This window comes from Lissotriton helveticus, chromosome 6 (assembly GCF_964261635.1).
Source record: "Lissotriton helveticus chromosome 6, aLisHel1.1, whole genome shotgun sequence".
Lineage (NCBI taxonomy): Eukaryota > Metazoa > Chordata > Amphibia > Caudata > Salamandridae > Lissotriton > Lissotriton helveticus.
The window spans coordinates 2,037,494,152-2,037,516,735 of record NC_136067.1 but is presented as its reverse complement, the minus strand read 5'-3'; the positions used below and the strand labels follow the sequence as shown (position 1 = coordinate 2,037,516,735).

Sequence of the window (22,584 nt, the reverse complement as noted above, 5' to 3'; positions counted from 1 at the left end):
GTGGCATGGCTGGAGGGGTCGCCTCGAAGGGGAGGGAGTATCCTCTTCGGATGATTTGCAGCACCCACCTGTCCGATGTGATGGTGCGCCAGTGGAGGTGATGGTGAACCCTGCCCCCCCACTGGCATCAAATGGGCCTGAAAGCTCGGACTAGGAAAGCTGTGAGGCGGATGCTGTGGACTGGCCTTGCCGCTGTCCCCTGGCACCGCCACGGCGGTTATCACGTCCGCCGCCGTGCTGGATGTTAGTTTGTGGCCCGTGGCTGGCAGGACGTGAAGGGGCGCCCCTTCCTTGGCCACGAAAGGAGCGAAAGGCAGAAGTTTGCTGACACTGGCCCGACAGGCCCAAGGACTTGGCCGTAGCCCTGGAGTCCTTGAAACGCTCAAGCACACTGTCTGCCTTGTCGCCAAAGAGGCGACGGCCATCAAACGGCATGTCTATGAGTGAGTTCTGGACCTCAGCCGAAAATTTGGCGGACCTCAGCCAGGCGTGGCGGCGAACCGACACCGTTGTGAAATTGCCCTGCCCAGCGAGTCCGTGGTATCCAGCCCACAACGAATAGAGTACCGTGCTGCATCTCGCCCTTCCGCAAGGGCTTGAGCGAGTTTTACCCGGGCCTCCTCAGGGCAATTTGGCAGCAAGTCCGCGACCGACAGAGAGTGGGTATAACGACCCAAAACGCAAGCGGTGTTGACCGACCGCAACCCCAAACTAAGTGAGGAGAACACCTTCTTACCGAACTGCTCATACCCTTTGGATTCCCGATCAGGTGGAGCAGTCGGGAATGCGGTCTGGGAGTTCGAGGGAGTTAGAGGACTGGATAACCAGGCTCTCGGGGGTGGGGTGGGTGGACAGGAAGCTAGGGTCGCCCGGGGCCAGGCGGTGGCGTCAGGCCACGTTCCGATCTACAAGGGGGTCTGTAGCGGGCCTGGACCAGGTGCCCAACAGAACGTCAGTAAGGGCCTCATTAAACAGCAGTAGAGGCTCCGAAGAGCTTGCCTGCGGTTTAAGGAGCTCAGTAAGGAGGTTAGTCCTCACGGCAGCGACGTAGAGCTCAAGAGCCAAGGCCTTGGCCGCCCTGGTCAACACCACTCTGTAAGCAGCCCCCTCCTGCGTAGCCACGGTAGGAGGGGAGACAAATCCAGTGTAGGGCGAAGAGTCCAGAACACTGGCCTCCCCTAGCTCAACTGCCCAGTCCTGATACGACTGGCACTACCGTGCCAGAGGGTCCTCAGACCCCTCCCAATCCTTCTCGCCTCCCATCTCCTGATAGTCAGGTGCAAAGGATGGGGCCGGATCATAATAGAATTGCTCTTCTCTCGACGCCAATCCGACGCCGGATCCGAACCGAGGGAGGGACTGGGGACGACGTCGTCCGGGGACGGCGTCGAGGGCGACACACTGGGGGTCGGCGCCGGCAGAGGGGTTGTAAGGTCGACCAGCGGCGACCCGGATCCGGACCCGTGGCGTCGGGACCGAAGTCGTCGACGGCGTCAGGGCCGAAGCACCCAATGGCGCCGAAGTCCCCGACCCGCTTGGGATCCCAGTCGGGGCCGCAGGGCCCGAAGGAGCCACAGCGGGACCCGACGGAGGAGAGAGCGACCTCATGGCCTTGAGGAAGGCATCGATCTCCTCCGGCATCGCTTTCAGCCCAGGGACCAGCGGGTATGGAGCTGGTTGGGGCGCCTGCGGCTCCAGCGGAGCCTCGTGGGCGGTGTCGCCGGAACCCCCGGCCGCATCGCGCGAGTGTCGGAAGAGCAATGTCGTCTCTTTGACTTCTTGTGCCTCTTACCTGAGGACTTGGAGCCCAACGAATGGTGTCGACTCGCCGAGCTGTGGTGACTGTGGCCCAGCGACCGGTCCTTCGACCTCCTCCTCGACCAGGACCGTGAACGGCGCGGGGCCGACTGCCGGAGTTCGAGGCGCCTACAGGACCGCTCCCGCCTAGCCTTCGACGTCAAGGCCCGGCAGTCGGGGCACGACTTGTCGTCGTGGTCGGCCCCAAGGCAATACAGGCACTGACGGTGGGGGTCGGTAACCGACATCAGGAGGTTACAATCGGCACAGGGTTTGAACCCGGGCATCCCTATCGACACCGAGAGACTACCGACTCGAAAAAGGGATCCAAAAAGGATAGTCAAAAAGTGACTAAGAAGTACTGCTTTTTCCGGATCTGTGCTTGCAGGCGCTGAAAAAAGCAGAACTGACGTAGGCGGGCGAGGGTGGCTTCTAAGTACTCCAACGACGTCATCCTGGCGCCAACGACGGAGCCGCAGACGATCCCTACCGACGCGCAGGGGTACTGCTACGCAAAACTTTCCCGATCCAGTCTGACGCCTGGGGATATTCTATTCTAAGGTAAGTAATCTAACACTAACCTGTTTCTTTCAGATGAATATCACTGGATCTAGACACTACAGACTGGTAAGGTATATGTGTGCACAGTGGTAACAGACTGTTTTGCAGACACTATTGTGCGGTGACGAAGTCACGAGGTGCGAGCACCACCCGGTGTTTCTGAAATGTCCAATCTCTAAGTACTGTGCACAAAGACATGAATGGAGAACCTGCCCTCCTTGAAGGACAGTATCCCCACACTGCCTCTTGTTCTGCTTTTATATGGGATATTAGTTGCTGCGGAGCTCAGTACATGACCTATCCGATTGACTTGTGTAATTACATATTAATGTACAAGACTACATCTGAGGTTATGGAGCCAGAGGGGGTTTATGCAAATTATGGTACTGTATTGGTATGGTTTGAACTGATGGGAAAGTTATAACCCTGTTGCTCCACTGGGATCCTACTGCGGTCTGTGCGGATTATACTGTGGGGGGACGGACATTTGGATATAGACTACTATATGACTCAGGGATAAATAACTGGTGATTGTTATGGACACCTGTCGGATGTGGAAAATGTTCCGTCTGCATCACTAATGTATACCTGACCACACCCACTCTGCTTGATGGAGTTGTGTGCACTTGGCGGACCCCCTAGGCGGGTGTACCCCAATCAAAGTTTAGTTATGTTGTTTTTTCTCATGGGGACATGACTTTGGCATGGTTGGGATGCTGAAGTGGGTAGGGGGGGGGGATGTTGGGAACTGTTATGCAGACCAATGTACTTGAGAGACATCGCTGAAATCCAGGACCATGGCGTGGAATACCGCACAATTAGTTTTATTTTAGGGAACAACAACAATGCATGCTGTGGGCGCTACGCGTTAACATGCTGGATATCAATGGTTAGAGATGTCCACTGAGAGATTACAACCTAAACATTTAAACTTGTTAACTTGGAATGTTAGAGGTGTCAATAACCCGAAAAAGATTAGGCAAATGTTTGCGTGTTTGGACAGGCAACAGGTTGACATCGCACTCCTGCAAGAAACTTATATTGCACCTCACTCTAACACCCACATTGGACGGAGATGGGCGGAGTCAATACACAATTAGTCTTACTCCTCATACTCTAGGGGAGTTGCTATAGTATATACACCACTGTTTCTGACGAGCTGGGGTGCTATGTTATAATAACAGGTACACTGAGGGGGCAATGACTGGCTATAATTAATACATACGGCCCAAATGTAGAGGACCCTGAATTTTACCACGCAATATGGCGCACACTTCACGAATTACCAGACATCCCATTGCTTTGGGGGGGTGATTTTAATATCGCACTACACGACGGACTCGACAGTTCTGGAGCATCAGTGGAACCTCACAAACGAACACTGGGTAAATTAAAGGATATTATGACCGTCATGCATCTCACTGACGTTTGGAGGTCCCGTCACCCTGGACAGCTGGAGGCCACGCACGTGTCAGCAGCACACACCAGCTGGTCTTGTATTGGTTGGGTTCTGATGATATACTGCTATGGACACGTTCCGTAAGACATTTGTCTAGGACACTGTCAGATCACAGTCCGGTAATGCTTTCCATGATCATGCCACACTACGTACCACCCTCTTATAGTTGGAGGTTCAATGCAAAAGTGTTACTAGGCCCATTAGTCATGCTATCACAGAATATTTTGACCGTAATCAACCCACCACTGAAGATCCTGGGCTTTTAGGTGAGGCTTTTAAGGCTACTATTCGAGGTATCTGTATAAGCACCACAGCTGGTATTCTCAGGGATATAAGAAGGCAGCTTTCTATGCGCGACCAACAACTGAGCACACTAGAACACGAATATGAGCGCACCAGTGCACAAAGGTACTGCGTGACGTTAGGGTTGTATTGTCAGAATACCAGACGTATGCAGAAGACAAACTCAAATATGTGACAACGCGTCAGATGGCAAGATCTTATGGTGAAGGTGGTAGACCTGGTAGAACACTGGCTGCTAAAATATGTTCAGGTTATGCACCCCAGGTTGTCAGGGCGGTCAGAGATGAAAATAGGATTCTGCACCACGACACAGGGAATATTAACCCCTTCAATGCTGCCGCGATTCTCCTCCTGTGCTGGACATTCCAAGCGCGGGTGTGGTCATGACGGCCCCCAGCCGTCCTCAGCACACGAGCACTGTAGTGGGCAAGGGGTTAAAGGAATTTATGAACACATATGGGAACCTATATGCTCCACAACACACAGTTTCCTCAGACGTAATAATGGACTACCTAGCAGACGTAGCAATAGCATGGTTATCGGATGCGCAAAGGGAATACCTGTCATTACCGATCACAGTGGAGGAGGTGACTGAAGTAATTAAATCTCTGCCAAATGGTAAGGCGCCAGGCCCTGATGGGTTCATGTGCGAGTTTTATAAGTCCTTTGTTGACCAACTGGTGCCTCATTTGGTAGAGTTGTATGGGGACGCACCGCCAACATTGAGGGAGGCCATGCTAATTGCCCTTTTAAAGTCTAACAAAGACCCGGAATATTGTGATTCATATGGACCGCTGTCTCTGATTAATGTAGATACCAACATTTTGGCAAAACGTCTTGCCATTAGACTACAACCACTGATGACCAATTTAATCTTACCAGATCAATCAGGGTTTATCCCTTCAAAGTCAACAGCTCACAACACCAGAACGCTGTTTGCACTCTCGCATTACCGGATTCCCAATACTAAAGCTGCTGCGATTCTTTTAGATGCTGCTAAAGCATTTGACTCTATTGAATGGTCGTTTTTACACACGGTACTAAAACTAATGGGATTCCCCCCTATTTTCTTGCAGTGGATACGGCTACTGTACACCGCTCCAATGGCACGTATTAGAGTCAATAAATATATATCTAGCGCAATACCAATTGCCAGGAGGACAAGGCAGGGCTGCCCGCTGTCCCCATTACTATTTGCGATAGCACTGGAACCATTGGCATGTAAAATCCGGCAGAGGCATCACTATTCAGCGCTCCAATTCCCGCAAAGAACCTTGCACATATTGCTATAAGCAGATGACATGATGTTATATGTACGAGACCCAGAAAACCACCTAAATCCTCTACTGAGAGAATATATTAAATTCGTCCAACAGTCGGGCCTACATATCAACTGGTCCAAATCACTAATTGTACCATTAACGGACACTACAAACCCGCACCCCACGGACTACCCACTAAAATGGCAAACAAGGCCAGTAAGATACATGGGTGTTTGGTATCACCGTGACCCAGAAGTTGTAATTCGCACCAACTATGGAAGGGCAGTTAGTGTACTGGAGGAGAAAATAGGGCGATGGATTCAGCTGCCATTAACATTAGCTGACCGGTTGGCCATTGTAAAGATGGTTATCCTGCCAAAATTGTTGTATCTGTTTAATAATATCCCGATCAAACCTCCAGCAGAAGTATTTCGTAGGATATCCACTATGGTGCTTCGCCTAATATGGGCAAGTAAACAGGCCCGAATTAAGTTGCGCGACCTCACTTTACCTTATTTATGGGGAGGATTTAAAGTACCGGACTTTTTACTCTATTATTTATGTGCTCAAGTGCAATATGCGCATTTTTGGTATCACAGGGTCCCTTATCTAACCCATGTCGCAATTGAAGAGGGCGATGCCACGCCAACTCCATTGGATGCCAACATAACACACTGTAGGCCGCCATTGCATAATCGAGACATAAACACCATAGACACGATGAATAATGCATGACGAACAATGGGTCGCAAGGCCAATAAACTACCGCTCTATGCCCCTTCTGTGCCACTACACTACCATCCAGAAATATCGGTTACCCAGTGTAGGAAGGTAGATCCCTGACTATGGTTGCCCCCAACTTTTTGCCTGGTGTTTTGCTGGTTTTCTGACTTAGTTGACCTGAGGCCCTGCTATTCAGGACCTCAGGCCCACTGCTCTCTCTGTTAAAACGGATTCCATGTACCCTAGGTACATATCCCATTGGATACTGAGTCACCTTATCAGTCCCTGTACAGTGTACCTTAGGTACCCAGGGCATAGGTGTACCCAGGGCCTACCAGGGGCTGCAGCATGTATTATGCCACCCCTGGCTGGCCATCCAAATCTGACACAACTGGCTGCTTGACAGCTGGGGCAAGGTGGTGTACTCACCCTTTGCTTTAGATATAGTATACCTATATCTAACCCTAAAATGGACACACAGATCTCCTATCAGTCACTCCTATGGCAGGCCTTAACAATCCTGAAGGCAGAGTGCTTGGAATCGTGTGAGATGGTGCTCTGGCATGAGCTGAGCCTGTCTGCGGCTTTCGGGATCTATCCTTTAGCCGTTTCCATGATATCGCATACCATATACTCTTAAGTGCATTATAATCCTCGCGGTTATATGCCAACTCTGGTATCGCTTTATCAAAACATGTCGAGTAAGGTGTCATACGAATTGGAATACTAACCCCTCGCCAATTCTGGCGACGGGGTTAGCATTCCACCCTTCTAGAGGGACACGACATGTATGTAACCCCTAACCCCGGTTAAAGTCAGACATAGCCTCAGCTCCACAAAATGGATGCTGCCACCGAGACACAAGTCTGCCCTCCTGCTGCTGGGAGTCCTCCCAGAGCAGGAGGCAAGGACAAAGGGTTTCCTGCCAGGGGCGGTGCCAGCACCGTCCCAGACAGGGTTTTGTGTATTCCAGGTAGGCAGGGCTACAGAGGAAGGTGACTGCAAGTGGCACCCCGGTGCTCACTGTGCATAGGCCGGCTGAAACCAGTTCCAGGGGCACTCCAGCCCCTGGCCTGGGGAAAGCCCGCCAAAGGAGAGGGGTGTAACCACCCCCCTCCTGGTCCCACCCATAGGGCAGGACTCAGTCGCGTGCCAGCCCCCTTTTCCCAGATAAAGGTAGGAGCAGGCCCCCTTCCAAATTAGATCATCTTTGGAATCAAGATACCACTTTCCACGAAAGGACTTCACGATTTCTTCTCCAAGATTCTCCCTTGTGGCTAAGGAGTAGTCACCCTGCATCCGCAGGCACCATCTAAGAACACTGCGGTCTGCTGCACGTCCTTCCTCCGGAATCCGACTGCCCAGCTCGACGAGACCCGGCTTCCCTGGCACCTCTGACCTCTACCCACCTCTACAGCACAGCTGAGAACCGTGGGTGCGACGAGACCTCGAGGGACCGGCCATCGCCAAGACTGCACGACTTCTGCACAGCAAGCCCACCGAGTAAATTCCTGGTGAGTGCTTTGGGGTCCGAGAAGCCCCCACCCTGAGCAGCTCCAGCACCGAAGAGCAGCCCCCCAGCATCTCCACGATCGGCGTGGGGCCCTTCTGCTTTTTGCTGCTCACCGCGTTGTTTGGCTACTAGCCCGCTGGCTTGTGGCCTTCCGAACGACGCCCGACGACAACACTGCTGCTGGTCTGGTTGCTCCAGACTGGCCCTTGCTTCCCTCCACCGGAGAAGTACCCTGGACCCTCCTGGTCCGGCTAAGACGCCATTTTAGGTATACCGCGTGGGCCTTGCATTTGCCAAGACTTGTTGCCCAATCCTGGGTCCAGCGACGTCGACAGCAAGAACCTTCGTGGGACAGCTCCCACCTCCATCCTGGTCGCCGACAACGCCTCCTGGTCCGAGAGACTGCAGAGCCCAGCAGCGCCCACTCACCTGACTGCGGTGACTTCGCCCGGTGCCATCCTGGTGCCCACTTAATCACTGGCTAGTGATTCAAGAACTTGGTCCCCTCTGCTTTCAGGTTTTCTTCTTCCTTGATCCAGGCTTGGATCCATCGAACTTTTCTTCACTGGTCGCCTGCCAGCAACTTCCTTCTTCCAGGCTCCTGGTCCGGCACGAGGATTCCCGACGTCTTTTCAGACCTATGCAGCTGCAGCCCCTGGGCTAGGTAACTTCGGCATTTCGGTGCCCCAGCATAGCCTCACTATCCAAGGGTCAGGATCCACTGTTGTTTTCTCCCTATCAGGTCGGGTTCGCCCGTGAACACTAACTTTGTGAATTCTAGCTTCCATAGACTTTGTCCCGCATCCCGCGTGAGAGTGCACACTCTGCACCCGAGTTCCCTAGGCCTCCTGCTAGTAATCTAAAGGTTCAGTAGTCCAGTCCTAGCGATCCCAAAGCCTCTGAGAATCGTTACTTACCTGCTAGTAATTCGCATTCCACTTTTAGAGTATATGGTTTTTCGTGCCCCTCGGGCATTTGTGTATAACGTGCTAACTTAAGTATTTTCATAAGAGTTTTGTTGTGTGCTTAGCACCCTGTCCTCATAAAGAGTACAGGGTTGTTGTGATTCTAATAAATACATTGTTTATTTTCATAACACTTGTGTGGTGTCCTTTCACTGGGTGTTCAAGGGGTAATGTGATGGTAAAACAGCTGGCTTAACACGCCCTCTAGAGTCTTAGCCTTAGACTGCTCGTATCCATGCTACTAGGATAGCTGGTCTATAAGGTTGACTTACAACCAATCATCAATAAGGGTTGTTTGGACTGATATATAGTGATCACTAGAATAGTGAACACTGCACATCAGGCCAACTTCTCACACCCAGGAAAAGGTGGGAATGGATCTACTGCGCCAAGTAGGCATCAATACTATGGGGGATTTATACTGTAATGGTGTTTTTAAACCACTTACTGAGCTTTCATATAATAAGCAACCAAACGTTATTGTTTAAATTTACACATCATCGATTACAAGGTGCGATAAACAAACTATACCCGTCCTACCCTGCGGAGCCATCACAACTGTCCACACTACAGCTACTGATTACAGCTCCTACTGCTAAACACATGGTGTCTAGACTTTATATTAAACTGCAGGAAGATATAGTGGACACTACACACAAGGCATTGGAGTGGAATGATTGTCTAGATGAACTGTTAACGTAGGAGGAATGGACTATCACTTGTTCACTGACGGGTTTATTAACGCCCAATGGAAACTAATGTATGTTTCACTATAAATACTTACATCAAACCTATTATACCCCTGCAAGGCTGTGTAGGTATGGTTTACGTACTGATTCTAGATGCCAACGATGCAGCGCTGAAATAGCGTATTTTTTACATCTTGCATGGTCCTGTGCAGCAGTAGCGACATTTGGGAAGCAGTAACACAGATGTTGGGTGCTATGTTGGGCATTGCGGTTGATTGCTCTGTACATACATGCTTACTAGGGCTAGTTCCAGATGTACGGGCCACTAAGCGCAAATTTTGTGTAATTGCATTATTGCTAGCCAAGCGCAGAATAGCTTTATGCTGGGGTAGTAGAAAGGCCCCAAAGGTTAAACAGTGGATCAAAGATCTGACGTATTGTAAGGATACCTTGCAAACCTATGAGGAGGAGCTACCCACGGGTTCGAAGCCTAGAGATTACTGGAAATATCTGGTTGAATATTTACAAACGTACCAAGTTGACTAATTGTGCTTAATAGTCATGCTGTAACAATGCATTCCCAGATAATAATGTACAGGTGCAAACTGGATGAAGGATGTTGTTGTGCAACTGTCTGTATGTTAATTACATGTTGGACATTGTATGTCTTTGAAAATGCTAATAAACAAAAAAAAACATACTATAAGTATGAAATCATAAGGGTAGAAGATAAAGAATATGTACATTATATATAGATAAAATGTGCACAGTCGTACAGTAGAAAGGAAGGAGGGATGAATGAGAGAGCTCACAGTCACTGAAAAAAGTTCCTCAGCACTGCCTGGCCTACTGCTGCATCAATGTGAGCTGTGGCATCCATGCAGTAATGTCTGGTGAAGGTGTGGGTACTCTTCCAGGTCGCAACTCTGCAGATGTCATGGATAGGTACTCTGGCAAAAAAAGCGGTAACATAGAGATCGCTCTTGTACTCGCAGAGGTTTTCTTGCAGATTGATGGCAGTATTGGATGGCCCTTTTGGGGCACACTGAAGGACACAAAGAGCGGGTTGATTTGCAAAAGGCTTTGGTTAATTGTAGATAACATTTGAGACAACTCTGAATATAAAGAGCTATTTCCGCAGAAGTGGTTCATTGGGTAAAGAAGGTTTTGAGGATAAGAGGCTCGTTCAAATGAAAGTCCGATGGAACTTTGGGGATAAACTTGGGGTTAATACGAAGGACTACTCAGTCATCCCTAAATTGCCGAAATGGTTCCCGTTTCGTCAAAGCCTGAAATTCATTAACTCTCCTGGTTGACGTCACGGCCAGAAGAAGGGCAACTTTTCATGGCAGGAACCTAAAGTCCGCCTTATGTATAGGTTCAAAGGGATGTTTCATGAGCTGTGGCAATACTATATTAAGACGCCAGAGAGGTGTCAGAGGCTTGACAGGTGGAAAGGTGCGGAATCGACCTCTCATGAATTGCTTAATGATCCTTGCTGACAATAATGATGGTCCTGAATATGTCCTCCTAAATCGGGATATAGCAGCTAGATGGACTTTAATTAAGGTGTGTGCTAATCTGGATGGATGTACTGAAGGATCTCATGGGGTGCGGACAGCAGAGGATGGAAGTTAGATTCCGGACACCATACACAGAAACTTTTCCATTTCATTCTGTACTTTCTATTAGTGCTTTGTGCCTGGTCATTGGAAAGAATATCTTTACACTTTCAATTTTACAATTTCTAGATGCTCAAATTCACGCTGTTCAGGAGCCATGCCGCTAATAAAAGCTATTTGGGATCTGGATGTAGCACTTGTCCCTAAGACATCATCAGAAGAGATGGAATGGGATGCAGAAGAATAGGTGGTCTCTCCGAAAGAAGGAGAAGCTCTGTGAACCAATGTTGACGTGGCCATGATGGGGCTATTAGCATCATCCTGCAGGGTACTGCCTTGATCTTCATGAGTAGTCCTGGCAGGAGGAAAACCAGCAGAAAAGCGTAGGCAAAGATGCCTGCCCATGTCATCAAAGATGCATTCCCCCAGGATCCCGGATAGTGATGCCAACTTGCAAACTACCAGCATTTCTTGCTCTGCAACCTCACAAAGAGGTCCACCGTTGGCCTGTCCCATTTCAGAAAAATGCTGTCTAGCGTCTCTTGATGGATCTCTCACTCGTGGCAGGACGATTTGAGCCTGCTCAGTGTGTGCTGTTGTGTTCAGATCGGCCAGATGTTCTACCTTTAGAGAGGTTCCGTTCTGGATCACCCACTTCCAGATATACTTAGCCTCCTGAGAGAGGAGGTGGGTGGGATCTGGAGCCATCTTGCTTGCTGAGATAATGCATTGCCGCTGTGTTGTTCATTCTTACCAACACTGCAGTGTTCCTTATTTTCGGCAGGAATGCCTGCAATGCCAATCGCACTGCCCTGAGCCCCAGCAAATTGATGTGACTGCCAATGGCCACTGACCTGGAGGTCTAGCAGGAAAGCTTCCCATCCCTTCAGGGAGGCATCAGTGATGATTATGTGTGGAGCTGGCATGGCGAGAAAGGAGAAGCCGATTGAAATATTCTAGCGCTGGGTCCACCAAGGGACGGCGTTGACATACCTTGTCGAAAGCACCTACTGCCTGGCGCCATTGCAAATCCAGCTCTTCCTGCAAGGGACGAAAACGCAATCGGCAGAAAGGAATAAGAGGGATGCAAGATGACATTGTCCCCAGGAGAGACTTGTAAGGGAGAACTGAGAGGGACTTTTTTCTTGTGACTGACTGAGCCAGTGATATTAGTTTCGGAGGGAGGGAGGGAGGGAGGGAGAGAGAGAGAGAGAGAGAGAGAGAGAGAGAGAGAGAGAGAGAGAGAGAGAGAGAGAGAGAGAGAGAGAGAGAGAGAGAGAGAGAGAGAGAGAGAGAGAGAGAGAGAGAGAGAGAGAGAGAGAGAGAGAGAGGGAGAGAGAGGGAGAGAGAGAGAGAGAGGGAGAGGAGAGGGAGAGGGAGAGGGAGAGGGAGAGGGAGAGAGAGAGAGAGAGAGAGAGAGAGAGAGAGAGAGAGAGAGAGAGAGAGAGAGAGAGAGAGAGAGAGAGAGAGAGAGAGAGAGAGAGAGAGAGAGAGAGAGAGAGAGAGAGAGAGAGAGAGAGAGAGAGAGAGAGAGAGAGAGAGAGAGAGAGAGAAAAAAGGTGATGCTTATGGAAAGGATGTATGGTCTATTTCCCCTTGTTTTTGGTAAAGCCTAGCTCGGCGAACTGTCTTGTACATGCTTCTGTGGACGACTGGACTGCTGACTGTGATGGTGCTTTGACTGGCCAGATGTTCAGGTAGGGAAACACTTGATGCCGGTTTTCTTAGGAAGGCTGCTACTGGAGCCAGGCATTTGGTGAATATTCTTGGAGTTGATTTCAGGCCAAACGGCAGCACCCAGCATTGCTAATGGCTTCTGGCTACGGCAAATCAAAGGTACTGCCTGTGGGAGGGAAGGATGTGAACGTGAAAATATGCATCTTGTAAGTCTAAGGTCGTCATGTGATCCCTTGGGTTCAGGAGTAACAAAATGTCCTGTAGCGTGACCACGTGAAAGGACTGTTTTTTGAGGTAGGTGTTAAGACTTCTTAAATCCAGAATCGTACGCCATTGTCTGAAATGTTTCTGTAACAAAAAGGAACAGCAATGGAACCCTTTTCCTCTCTGGGACTTTGGAACCAGTTCTATTGCTCCTTTTTGGAGCATTGCAAGAATTTCCAAACGTAGGAGATGTCTGTGTTTTTCTTCTTGCCGACTTGGTGAAGTAGAAGGTGGGATATGAAGGAACTCTAAAGTATGGCCGAATTGTATGAGGTTAAGGACCCACTGGTCTGTTGGAAATTTGCCTTCCCAAGGAAATCTGTGGATGAGTTGGGAAAGAGATAGCCGAGCCTGAAACTCTTTATTGGCGACGCGAGGTATCTTTTCCTTGACGCCCTGCTCTTCCTCTTGGGAGGGTGTGGGGGGGGGGGGGGGGTGGGGGATAGATCTTGAATATGTCCCTGATTATGGTTGCCGCTGGACATACTGAGGTCGATATGGCTGGGAAGAGGTAGTGTAGGAAAGATACCTATATGCTGATATCCACCTCTGTAGGAAGGAATGCCCCTTCCTCTCATTCCCCTAAAGGGTACCTTTCGGTATTGAAGCATCCCCAATGACTTCGCAGTGACGATGTCTTTCTTTATATCCTGAAGCGCTTGTCGATGTGCTTTCCAGACAACGTTTCTCCATTGAATAGGAGATCAAGAATCTTATACTTCTGGTCTAAACGCAGTGTCCCTGAGCTATCCTTGACAGCGCAACACTGCTGCACCTTCCAGTGATCTGAATGCTGTAGAGGCGATATCCATCGCACAATCTATCACCACCACAGATTCTCTCTCTTCTTCCTGAAGAATTTTCTTCATCTCCGATAAACTGATCCACAGACAGACAGAGCCTGATCGCACCACATTTGTCAATCACATCGACCTAGAATGGGAAGAGCATTGGGGGCTCCGACTACCAGAGCTGACATTGAAGAAAAACATTTACTGGTGTTATCTATGCATCTGCCTTCTTTATCTCGAGGTGTGGTTATGGGCGCAGAAGGCTTCTTGGACTTTCTCTGCACTGCTTGAGAAATTACAGAGTCTGGCTTGCAATGCCCCACCAGGCAGGCTGGACCATCCTCCGGAACTTTTTATTTTTTCTCCTATTTGGTTAACACTGGTGTCACGGTCGCTGATGTAACAGAACTGGTTCTATGGCCCTTTTTGTCAATAGAGATTGAGTAGTTGTAGGTGCTCCAACGAGAGTTTGTGAATGCGAGGTGGAATATTTGGAGGATTGGTGGGAACCTCCAGTCGATAACCATGTCAGATAATGTCGACCACCCATTTGTCTGATGTTATGGATAGTCAAATGGGGAGAAATGGTTGAAGTCTTCCCCCGACAGGTGTCAAGTGATCGGGGGGGAAGTGAGAGCAAGTCACTGCTTGTTAGTGGAAGAGGAGCCACGCGTTGTGGCGCCTTTACACCTACCTTTAAAATTGTTTCCTCTGTATCTTCCTCTATAAAAACCTCTAGAGGGAGAGGGTTGTGTGTTGATTTGTAAGAGGAAGCATTAGGGTCTGAGGATGTAGTTTTGGACCCTGCTCTGTAAAAGGAGCAGCAAAAGGAACCCCTGTTTGCTGGGGACTGGAGAGCTCCCATAGACTTCGCCACTTCTGTATATTTCTTTATTTTTTCTAAAGCTTCATCAAACTGAGGTCCAAACAGATGTTGTTTGTCAAATGAAGTGTTTAAAATGGACTGCTGAACTTCAGGTTTCAACCCTGAAATATTAAGCCAGGCATATATTCTTAGGAGAATTCTGGTGTTAATTCCACTCGCTGCAGCATTTAAGCACATCTTATGGAAGAATTTGAAATATATCTGCCTTCCTGAACTAACTCTTGTGCTTTCATATGGTGTTCATCTGGGAGATATTGAAGTAATTGTTCCATCTCGTCCCAGTGTGCCGCCATACCTAGCTAGTAGGTCCTGTGTGTTCACAAGTGAATAGCAGCTTGAGCAGCCACTCTTTTACCAGATACATCAATTAATGTAGACTCCTTGTCTGTAGGAGGTGCATCAGCAGAGGTTTGTGAGTTTGCTCTCTTATGAGCATTAGAGACCACTAACAAGTCCAGAGGCAATTGTCCCTTAAAATACACTGGATCAGATGGCGGTGGTTTATATTTTCTATCGACCCTTGGAGTTAAAACACGGGCATGCACAGGATATTTAAATATTTTGGCACCATGTCTCATCATGCCCTTTAACATAGGAAGACTCTGGATTGTCCAATGTGTAGACCCTAGAGTGTCAAATAAAAAAATCTTCCTCCAAAGATTCTTTATGTACTGCTCTCTAAATAAGCTCTTGGTAAGCTACATTATCATCTGCTGGTGATGGCTTTTCAGGGTATAGATCTTGGTCATTATCCATGGGAGGATCAATAGTGTAATAATTCTATGGATCTACAGGCAAATTAGTATTGTCATCATTCTCTATATCAGGTTGTGTATGAGGAGACCCCAAGGTGTTATGTGTAGAGGATTTAAACTTGGCACATGTGGTGAAGAAGATTGTGGGTCCGGATGAATAGGACTTTAGCTATGTCATTCTTCTTAAGAGGAATCTTATAAGCAGGTTCTTCTGAAGGATGTTTCCGTTTAGATGGTGTCTTCGCTAAAACATGTCCAGTATATGGTGTATATTTGCTTTTGTTCAGGGGTCTAATTTTTCTTCCAAAAGTTCGAGGATAGGTTGCAGAGACTTTGTGAGGCTTTCTTTCGTTTTCAGCACCGAAGATTTCGGTGCCGAATCAGTCTTCTCTTTGTGAATGGAAGATTTTGGCTCCTAAGCATGCTTATCTTTATAAGAGGAAGGCTTTGGTTCCGAACCTGGCTTGTCTTTCGTAGCAGATGGTTTCGGATCTGAAGACGATGACTTTGGCCGACTCGATCCCAAGCCGGTAGGGTTGACTGTTTCGGTGCTGGGCCCGAGGGTTGGGTGTCAGAAACACTGTCTCCGTGTCGACCAAGGTCTGAAGGCAGAGGTGGTGCTGTAGCCTTATGCTTGGTGGAAGAGGAATTGTGGGGTAACGGGTCTTTAATACTCATGGTACCCTGTCCCGGAGGCACGTCTTCAGATTCCAAGTCAATCTTCGGTTCAGAATCTGATTCTGCCACAGAGAATGCTGCTTCCTCTTCTGTGGCCGACACCTCTGCATGTTCGAATTCTTCTCCGAAAATATCTGGAGTATGTTTAATGCTTTGGTGTTGCATTTCTTTTCGTCGAGTCAGACGATCGCATAGAGTCTTTTTCGACCGGAAAGACTTACAGGCATCACAGTCTTCTTCCTGTGCTCCGGCGAGAGGTACAAGTTACAAACTTTATGTAGGTCGGTGCGAGGGTACTTGGAGTGGCACAGAGGACAGAAGTGAAATGGCGTTCTTTCCATTGGCAGTAGGGTAGACCGACGCAGCTAGGCCCGAAGGCCGCTCATGATGTTTCTGAGCGAAGATAGCGTATTTCCCGATTGATTCGATAACCGGAGAATAGGGAAAAGTGTACGAGAACAATACTGTCAAGGGTACAGTGAATTGCGCACGGAGGGGAACCCGAAGGACGGTTTCGAACCTCAGCACAGCAATACACTTCCGAACCCGATGGCGAATAATCTAACAATGGAGTTGATGCCCTATTACCGAAAGAAGAGTCACCTTACCTTGTGACTGGGAAAACTTCTTTGAAGAAAAACAACTTGCAAACATCTGGACCCAACACTAGATGGCAGGAGTATGCAAAACATGTATATCTACAGCACACATGCCTTGAACATATACTGTCTCAATCCAGGGATGGGTTTAGCAATGAAATGGGCTGAGCTGTCATCTTTGTTGACACCTCCACAATGACCTTCTTTCCCACAGATTCCCTCACTAACAACCAACAGTGCCCCCTCATCTCTTCTAAGCCCCCTCTCATATGTGCTGATTTTTATTTATAGCACTGCTACTCTTAATATAGGGCATCAGAGTGCTTTACATCACACACACAAACACGTTTAACAAAGACTATGATTCAGAAAGTGTGTAAAACAGAGTAAAGGAAATGAGGGCTACAGGGTTTATGAGTTTCTATCATCATACTTATAGGCATTGAATGTTTAGAGTGCTTGGCCTGGAGTAACCGAGTCAGAATTTAAAATGCAACTCAGTGGTTGGGGTTGCCTGCCCTAATAAAAAAATATTACTACACAAAGACATTTTTTAGAAACCTCAGAACAATAAAAAGTTTGAAGGGGAAAAACAAGTTTCTAATCCAATGCCTTGACGTTTGCATGCAGCTGTTTAATGCTGGCTACTGTGCCATATTAGGATTGTATTTTATGCAAATAATAATAAAAGGATAGCTATTACAAAATCATGAAGCCACTGGGTTATCTACATGAAATACAAATTTGTGATCTGCATGTAAAACGTTGTGCTTTGCAGCAGGCACATTTACCCTTACTTCCACTAGTCAAAACTCAGACCTACCCAGCAAGTATACTCATCACTACAGTTAACTTGACATTTTATTATCGTCTGATAATTGCAGGTCGCACAAAGAACTCTGCAGCATGCGCCTGCAACCCTGTAAGATATTTTGAAGTGATGGGCTCCTGAACTTGGGGACCAGTGCAGCAGTATCTTACTAAAGCCGGCACTACAAATATATTTTTTTTCCTGGACAGTTGTGATGATGCCAGATATCCACCAGATGCAACTTCTCCATTGCTACTTCCAGTGTCATCTCCATATAGGGTTTGTGGCCTGGTGTCAGGGGGTGTTTGTCGAGCTGCCAGTTCAGGACCCAATTTCAATCCCCTGCCCAGATGAGGCTCATCTCTATATAGGAGGGCCGCAGCCCTCATTACGTCTGGGAACAAAGACATATCATCCACATTCAGTACACAGGCGTTCACTATGCAAGATTCAAATCCATCCTACCACTATGACAAAAGATCCAATGGTACATCCCGCTCCATAAGCGGGACTTAAGCCAGTATCCACAGGAAAGTCACCCCAGTGTGCACCTCCATGGGATGATGAAAACTTTCCATATGGTATCCATCTTCTCAAACCCTTGACAGATGGCAACCAGGTACGTAGAGGTTTGCTCCCTAATGTTCTCCCCTGTTCTGAGGCCCCCACCCCCAGCCAATTATTCTGGCCCAACCAGAACCAGTTAGTTGTCACATAAACTCTAGGCCTCCTCGCCAGGCAAGTCAGATTGGATAGACAGCTACCAGATAGCATTAGTTTCACTGGTCATTTCAAAGATTGGGCAGGCCGCTGCAGAACCTAGGCTCCCCGCCGCAGTCATTCATCCTGTCCATCGTGCTGTTTACCCGGATCGTTATGCGGCCCTCCCTTTGAGAGACAGCCTTCTGGCTGCTAACATCTTTGCCTGGCTTCCTTCGACTCCTGGCCACACATCTACGGGCAAGCAGTGGTGACAAGACAAGACTCCACCTTGTCCCACATCTCCACCAGGACTACACATCCTCAGATGTTAAATAAAAAGCGTATTTTTCCTTGAGCAATCACCTTCTAGCGGGCCAGGGAGAGAAGTATATAGCGGAGGTCGTGTTTTTTGAGTTTTTTAGTTTAACTTCATACAATTTGCGTTGTGCCAGAACCTTTCTGGTATAGTCTGCATAGGTGGCAATGGTACATCCATGCATTCGCCTGGGAGCCACAAGGATACCCGGGATATTAAGTTACTCAGAGGGCTCCCCTGGGAAGGGTGGGCCATGCTTCCAGTGCCCTGAGTTTTCTCTACACTGCAAAGTTGAGTCAACCATTCAGGATGCAACACATCTCGGATTAAAGTCTCCATATTGCTGCTCTTTGCCTGCTCTGGGAAACCCATGAAGCACAGGTTGTTGCGGCGTGAGCGATTCTCAGCATCTTCCGGCCGCCCCCTCTTCAAGGACCTGGGGTACGGTGGTCAGTTTTGCTTATTACAAATTCAGGGTCCTAACCTCAGTATGCATGCCTGAGTCTGAGCCCTCCACCATATGCACCCTCTTTGCTACCTTCCAGAGGTCAGTGCGTAGCAGATTCACATCTATGAAGAAGCCTCTATCTTCCCCACCAGGGTCGCAGACGATCCATGTATAGCTGCCAGCAGGTCCTCCCTGTATGGACCCACCGTGTACTTGAGTGGGTTTGTGAAGTAGCACAGTGTCTGATTGTGTTGCTTTGGTGGGGTTTTACTTTTTTATCTTTGCCCATTGTAGGGGGCGGAGGGTGCAGAGGGGACCAGAATACCACCGGCTGTCTACAGGATTAAGTCGGTTTACTTAATGGCTGTCAGGTCTCTGAGAATGTACCTCCTGCTGGCCATCTTGCTTGTCCATACCCCACAAATAGACAGAGCTTAACAAATATTTTAAAAAAGATGACTGCACAGTTTCCCAACCAAAAGTAACCATGAAGCCAGGTACATCTATGAAGTGACAGAGCTTCTGAAAAGATTTGTTATAACAAAAGGGCATCAGAGGAAATTGAAGTAGTGAAAAACATACCAAAGAGACCTTTCCGTGCAGGATTGACAATGGAAAGATCATTGCAAGGGCTTCCTCCTATTACTAGGTCGAAAGGTCCCCATTCCTGTATCTGCAAGGAATAAGAAAAAATAAGCAGACATTAAAAGATAGGCTAATGGTAAACCACCAACTCTTTTCCCATTCCCAAATGCATGTCCTGTCCCACACAGTACCTCATAAGGTATCTGTTTAAAAGGCAAAAGTCAAACATTTCCTTATATCTACCACCACCATCACCCTCATGGCTATTATGACTCAGAAAGATCAGGAATCCAGCATTCACTGCGAGGACCGTCACTAAACGGCCACAATGTGCTGCTATCATTCTAATGCTCTCAAGCTTGCAAGGGCATGAGGCTGCTGGAAATAAATAAAAGTTACATGTGTGGTTATTCCAGTACCCTTAGTCCTCGATCTACTCCCCTCACAACGGATTGAAAAATGATATTCATCTGCAGTTAGGATCAGGAGATGCTTTCGAAAAAAAAAACTGCCATAAAAAGGTTTCAATAGAGACTCAGCACAATCCTCTCACTAAGTAAGTTTCCTGGGGCCCTCCCTTTGCAACACTAATCAGAGGTGGTAGTGGGTGTTATTATCAATCCCCTGAAGATAGAATATGAACAATAAAGGAATTCTGGTTGAGACTGCGTGAACATAATGTATACATTACTAGCTCAGGCTGTTTGGTACCAGATTATTCTGACCGAAAAAATAGCTAACAAAAACATATTGCCCTAAATATGGTTTATAAAAAATATCACCCTGCTGGAGTTAATAATACATATCTACTTCTAATTGAGCAGTAATGTTGAAAATGATTTTCTGACACACAACTTTGAAAGAAAACAAGTTACTTACCTGTAACTTTGGTTTTCAGGTATTGGAAACTTTCATAGATTCCCATGCTTGTATCATTCCCAGTCATTAGAACGGGAGTCTCCGGTATACAAAAAATAGCAATAGAAACCAGTACCAAAACAGAACCTAGGCCTAGGCCCCTTCTTGTTTTGCAACCTATCCACCTCTTTTTGTAAAAGAGACCAAAAAACAAGAACAACCAATCAGATTAGCCTCACCCCTTAGAACCCTCCTGAGAGAAGCTCAGCACCTCAGATTTTTGTTGCCGTTGTGTTACCACACCACTGAAGATGGAAAAGGCTGAGCTTTCCCAGGAGAGGAGGGTGGGTCGCATGCGAATCAATTAAAGATTTCAACACTGGAGAACCAAAGTTACAGGTAAGTAATTTGTTTTCTTACTCCAGTATTGGAACTTTCATAGATTCACATGCTTGTATCAGAGTAGCTAGCAGTTATCAGCACATTTTTGGAACAAAGCAATAGCATATTCACGATAATGACAATTTCAATGGTCAATAACATAGTTAGAAACTTTAGAAAATATATACACATGAGGTTCAAAAATGTGCAAGAGCTGAAAAACAGTAACATGGAAGGAGGGATGAAAGGGAAAGCTTACCTTGCCTGGCAGACTGCTGTGTCACTCTGTGTTGCTGAATCCAGGCAGTAATGACTTGTGAACATATGGGTACGGCTCCAGGTAACGGCCCTGCATATCTCCCGGATAGGACCTCCGGCAAAGAGGGCTGTCAAAGAAAAAATCGCCCTCGTGGAATGAGCATGGACACGACCTTCCAAGGGCTTGCCCGCTGCTCTGTAATAATACTGGATAGCGCTGGTAATCCAACGGGCAATCCCCTGCTTGGAAAGGGTCAGTAAAGGACACAAATAGTTGAGAAGACTTTCTGAAGTCCCTAGTACTTTGGAGATGGAACTTTAAGCACCTCTGAATTTCCAGTGAGTGAAGTGCCTTTTCTGCCGGAGTTTCTGGTTGAGGGAAAAAAGTTTTTAGTATAACCGTATCATTCAAATGAAAGCTCGAAGGTACTTTCGGTATGAATTTTGGGTTGGTACGCAGTATCACTATCTTTTTTGAACTGGAGAAAGGGTTCCCGAATGGTGAGAGCCTGCAACTCCCCCACTCGTCTAGCGAAGTCAAAGCTAGTAGAAGAGCTACCTTCCTGGAGACGAATTTCAACTCCGCCCTGTGAATAGGTTCGAAAGGAGGTTTCATGAGTTGGGCGAGAACCAAGTTAGGATGCCAAAGAGGAGGAGGAGGAGGCTTGAATGGAGGAAAAACTCTGATGAGGCCCTTGAGAAACTGCTTAATGATCCTTGCCGAACAGAGGGAAGAAGGACCTGAAGACGTGCGTCTGAAGCGAGAGATGGCCGCAAGATGAACCTTGACGGAAGAGTGAGCCAGTCCCGATTTTGCCAATGACAGAATGTATTGAAGAACTTCATGTGGTTCAGACTGAAGAGCCCTCTTCCCAGCAATCCGATCACTTATCCGACTCAATGCAGGTGCTGCACCACGGAAACCGAAGCGGCGGACCCTCCGGTGCACGACACACTAAGCCGTTTCCCTGTACTCCAAAAATTCGAGACACGGCACCAACGGGAAGATTGACGCCTGTTTTGCCGCCAAGAGCCGGGGACTAAAGTGGCAGCAAGACCAGAGGACGCGGAGCCAGACTCGGCAGCCGTCACACTAACGGTGAGATGCTACAATTGTAAACGCACAGCCCCGGGACACAAAAACAAGAAGGTGACGAACCGGATGACACGGGGTGGACTCCCACTGTAAACTTAAAGGGAGAAAAGGAACTGAAAGCCGTAGAGCGTACATAGTGTGGGACGGTAGACCTCCGATAGTTGACATTCGCGCCATTAGAGCTGTGACAACCGGCCGACATCCGGCACCTGAAGCTCGATCCAACGGAGCCCTACTCATGAAAACCTACAGAAATCACCATAATTAAAGGACTCAAGCCGACAGACAATAAGAAACAGCGGTCCCGGGGCTGCACTAGAAGGCGAGGGGGTTTCAACTCTGGAGAATCGCCTTAATAACCTGCGGCAGTAATAAGTAGATCAATGACACATACCGGGCCGGTAAATGCAGGCGAGGGATTGTGATCCAACCACTCAGGCTGTGGGCGATAATCTACGCAGGCACTGAGTAGCTGCATGTGATCGAACCTACCCGACCAAGCTACCTACCACAACACCGCACTACACCCTGGAAGAGTGAAGGACATACAAACTGCACGGATATCGTGAAAATACTCCCTACCCA

At 48.0% G+C, this 22,584-nt stretch overlaps 1 protein-coding gene across 8 annotated transcripts in view; it reads right to left on the bottom strand.

Moving 5' to 3' along the window:
• Positions 1 to 22,584, bottom strand: part of DNMT3A (DNA methyltransferase 3 alpha) — a 2,120,215-nt gene that overhangs the window by 262,835 nt on the left and 1,834,796 nt on the right. For all 8 annotated transcript variants that reach the window (XM_078650037.1, XM_078650035.1, XM_078650036.1 and 5 more), the window contains one exon: positions 19,404 to 19,494. In XM_078650037.1, coding sequence (XP_078506163.1) covers positions 19,404 to 19,494 — 91 coding nt within the window. The remainder of the gene's footprint in view (positions 1 to 19,403; positions 19,495 to 22,584) is intronic.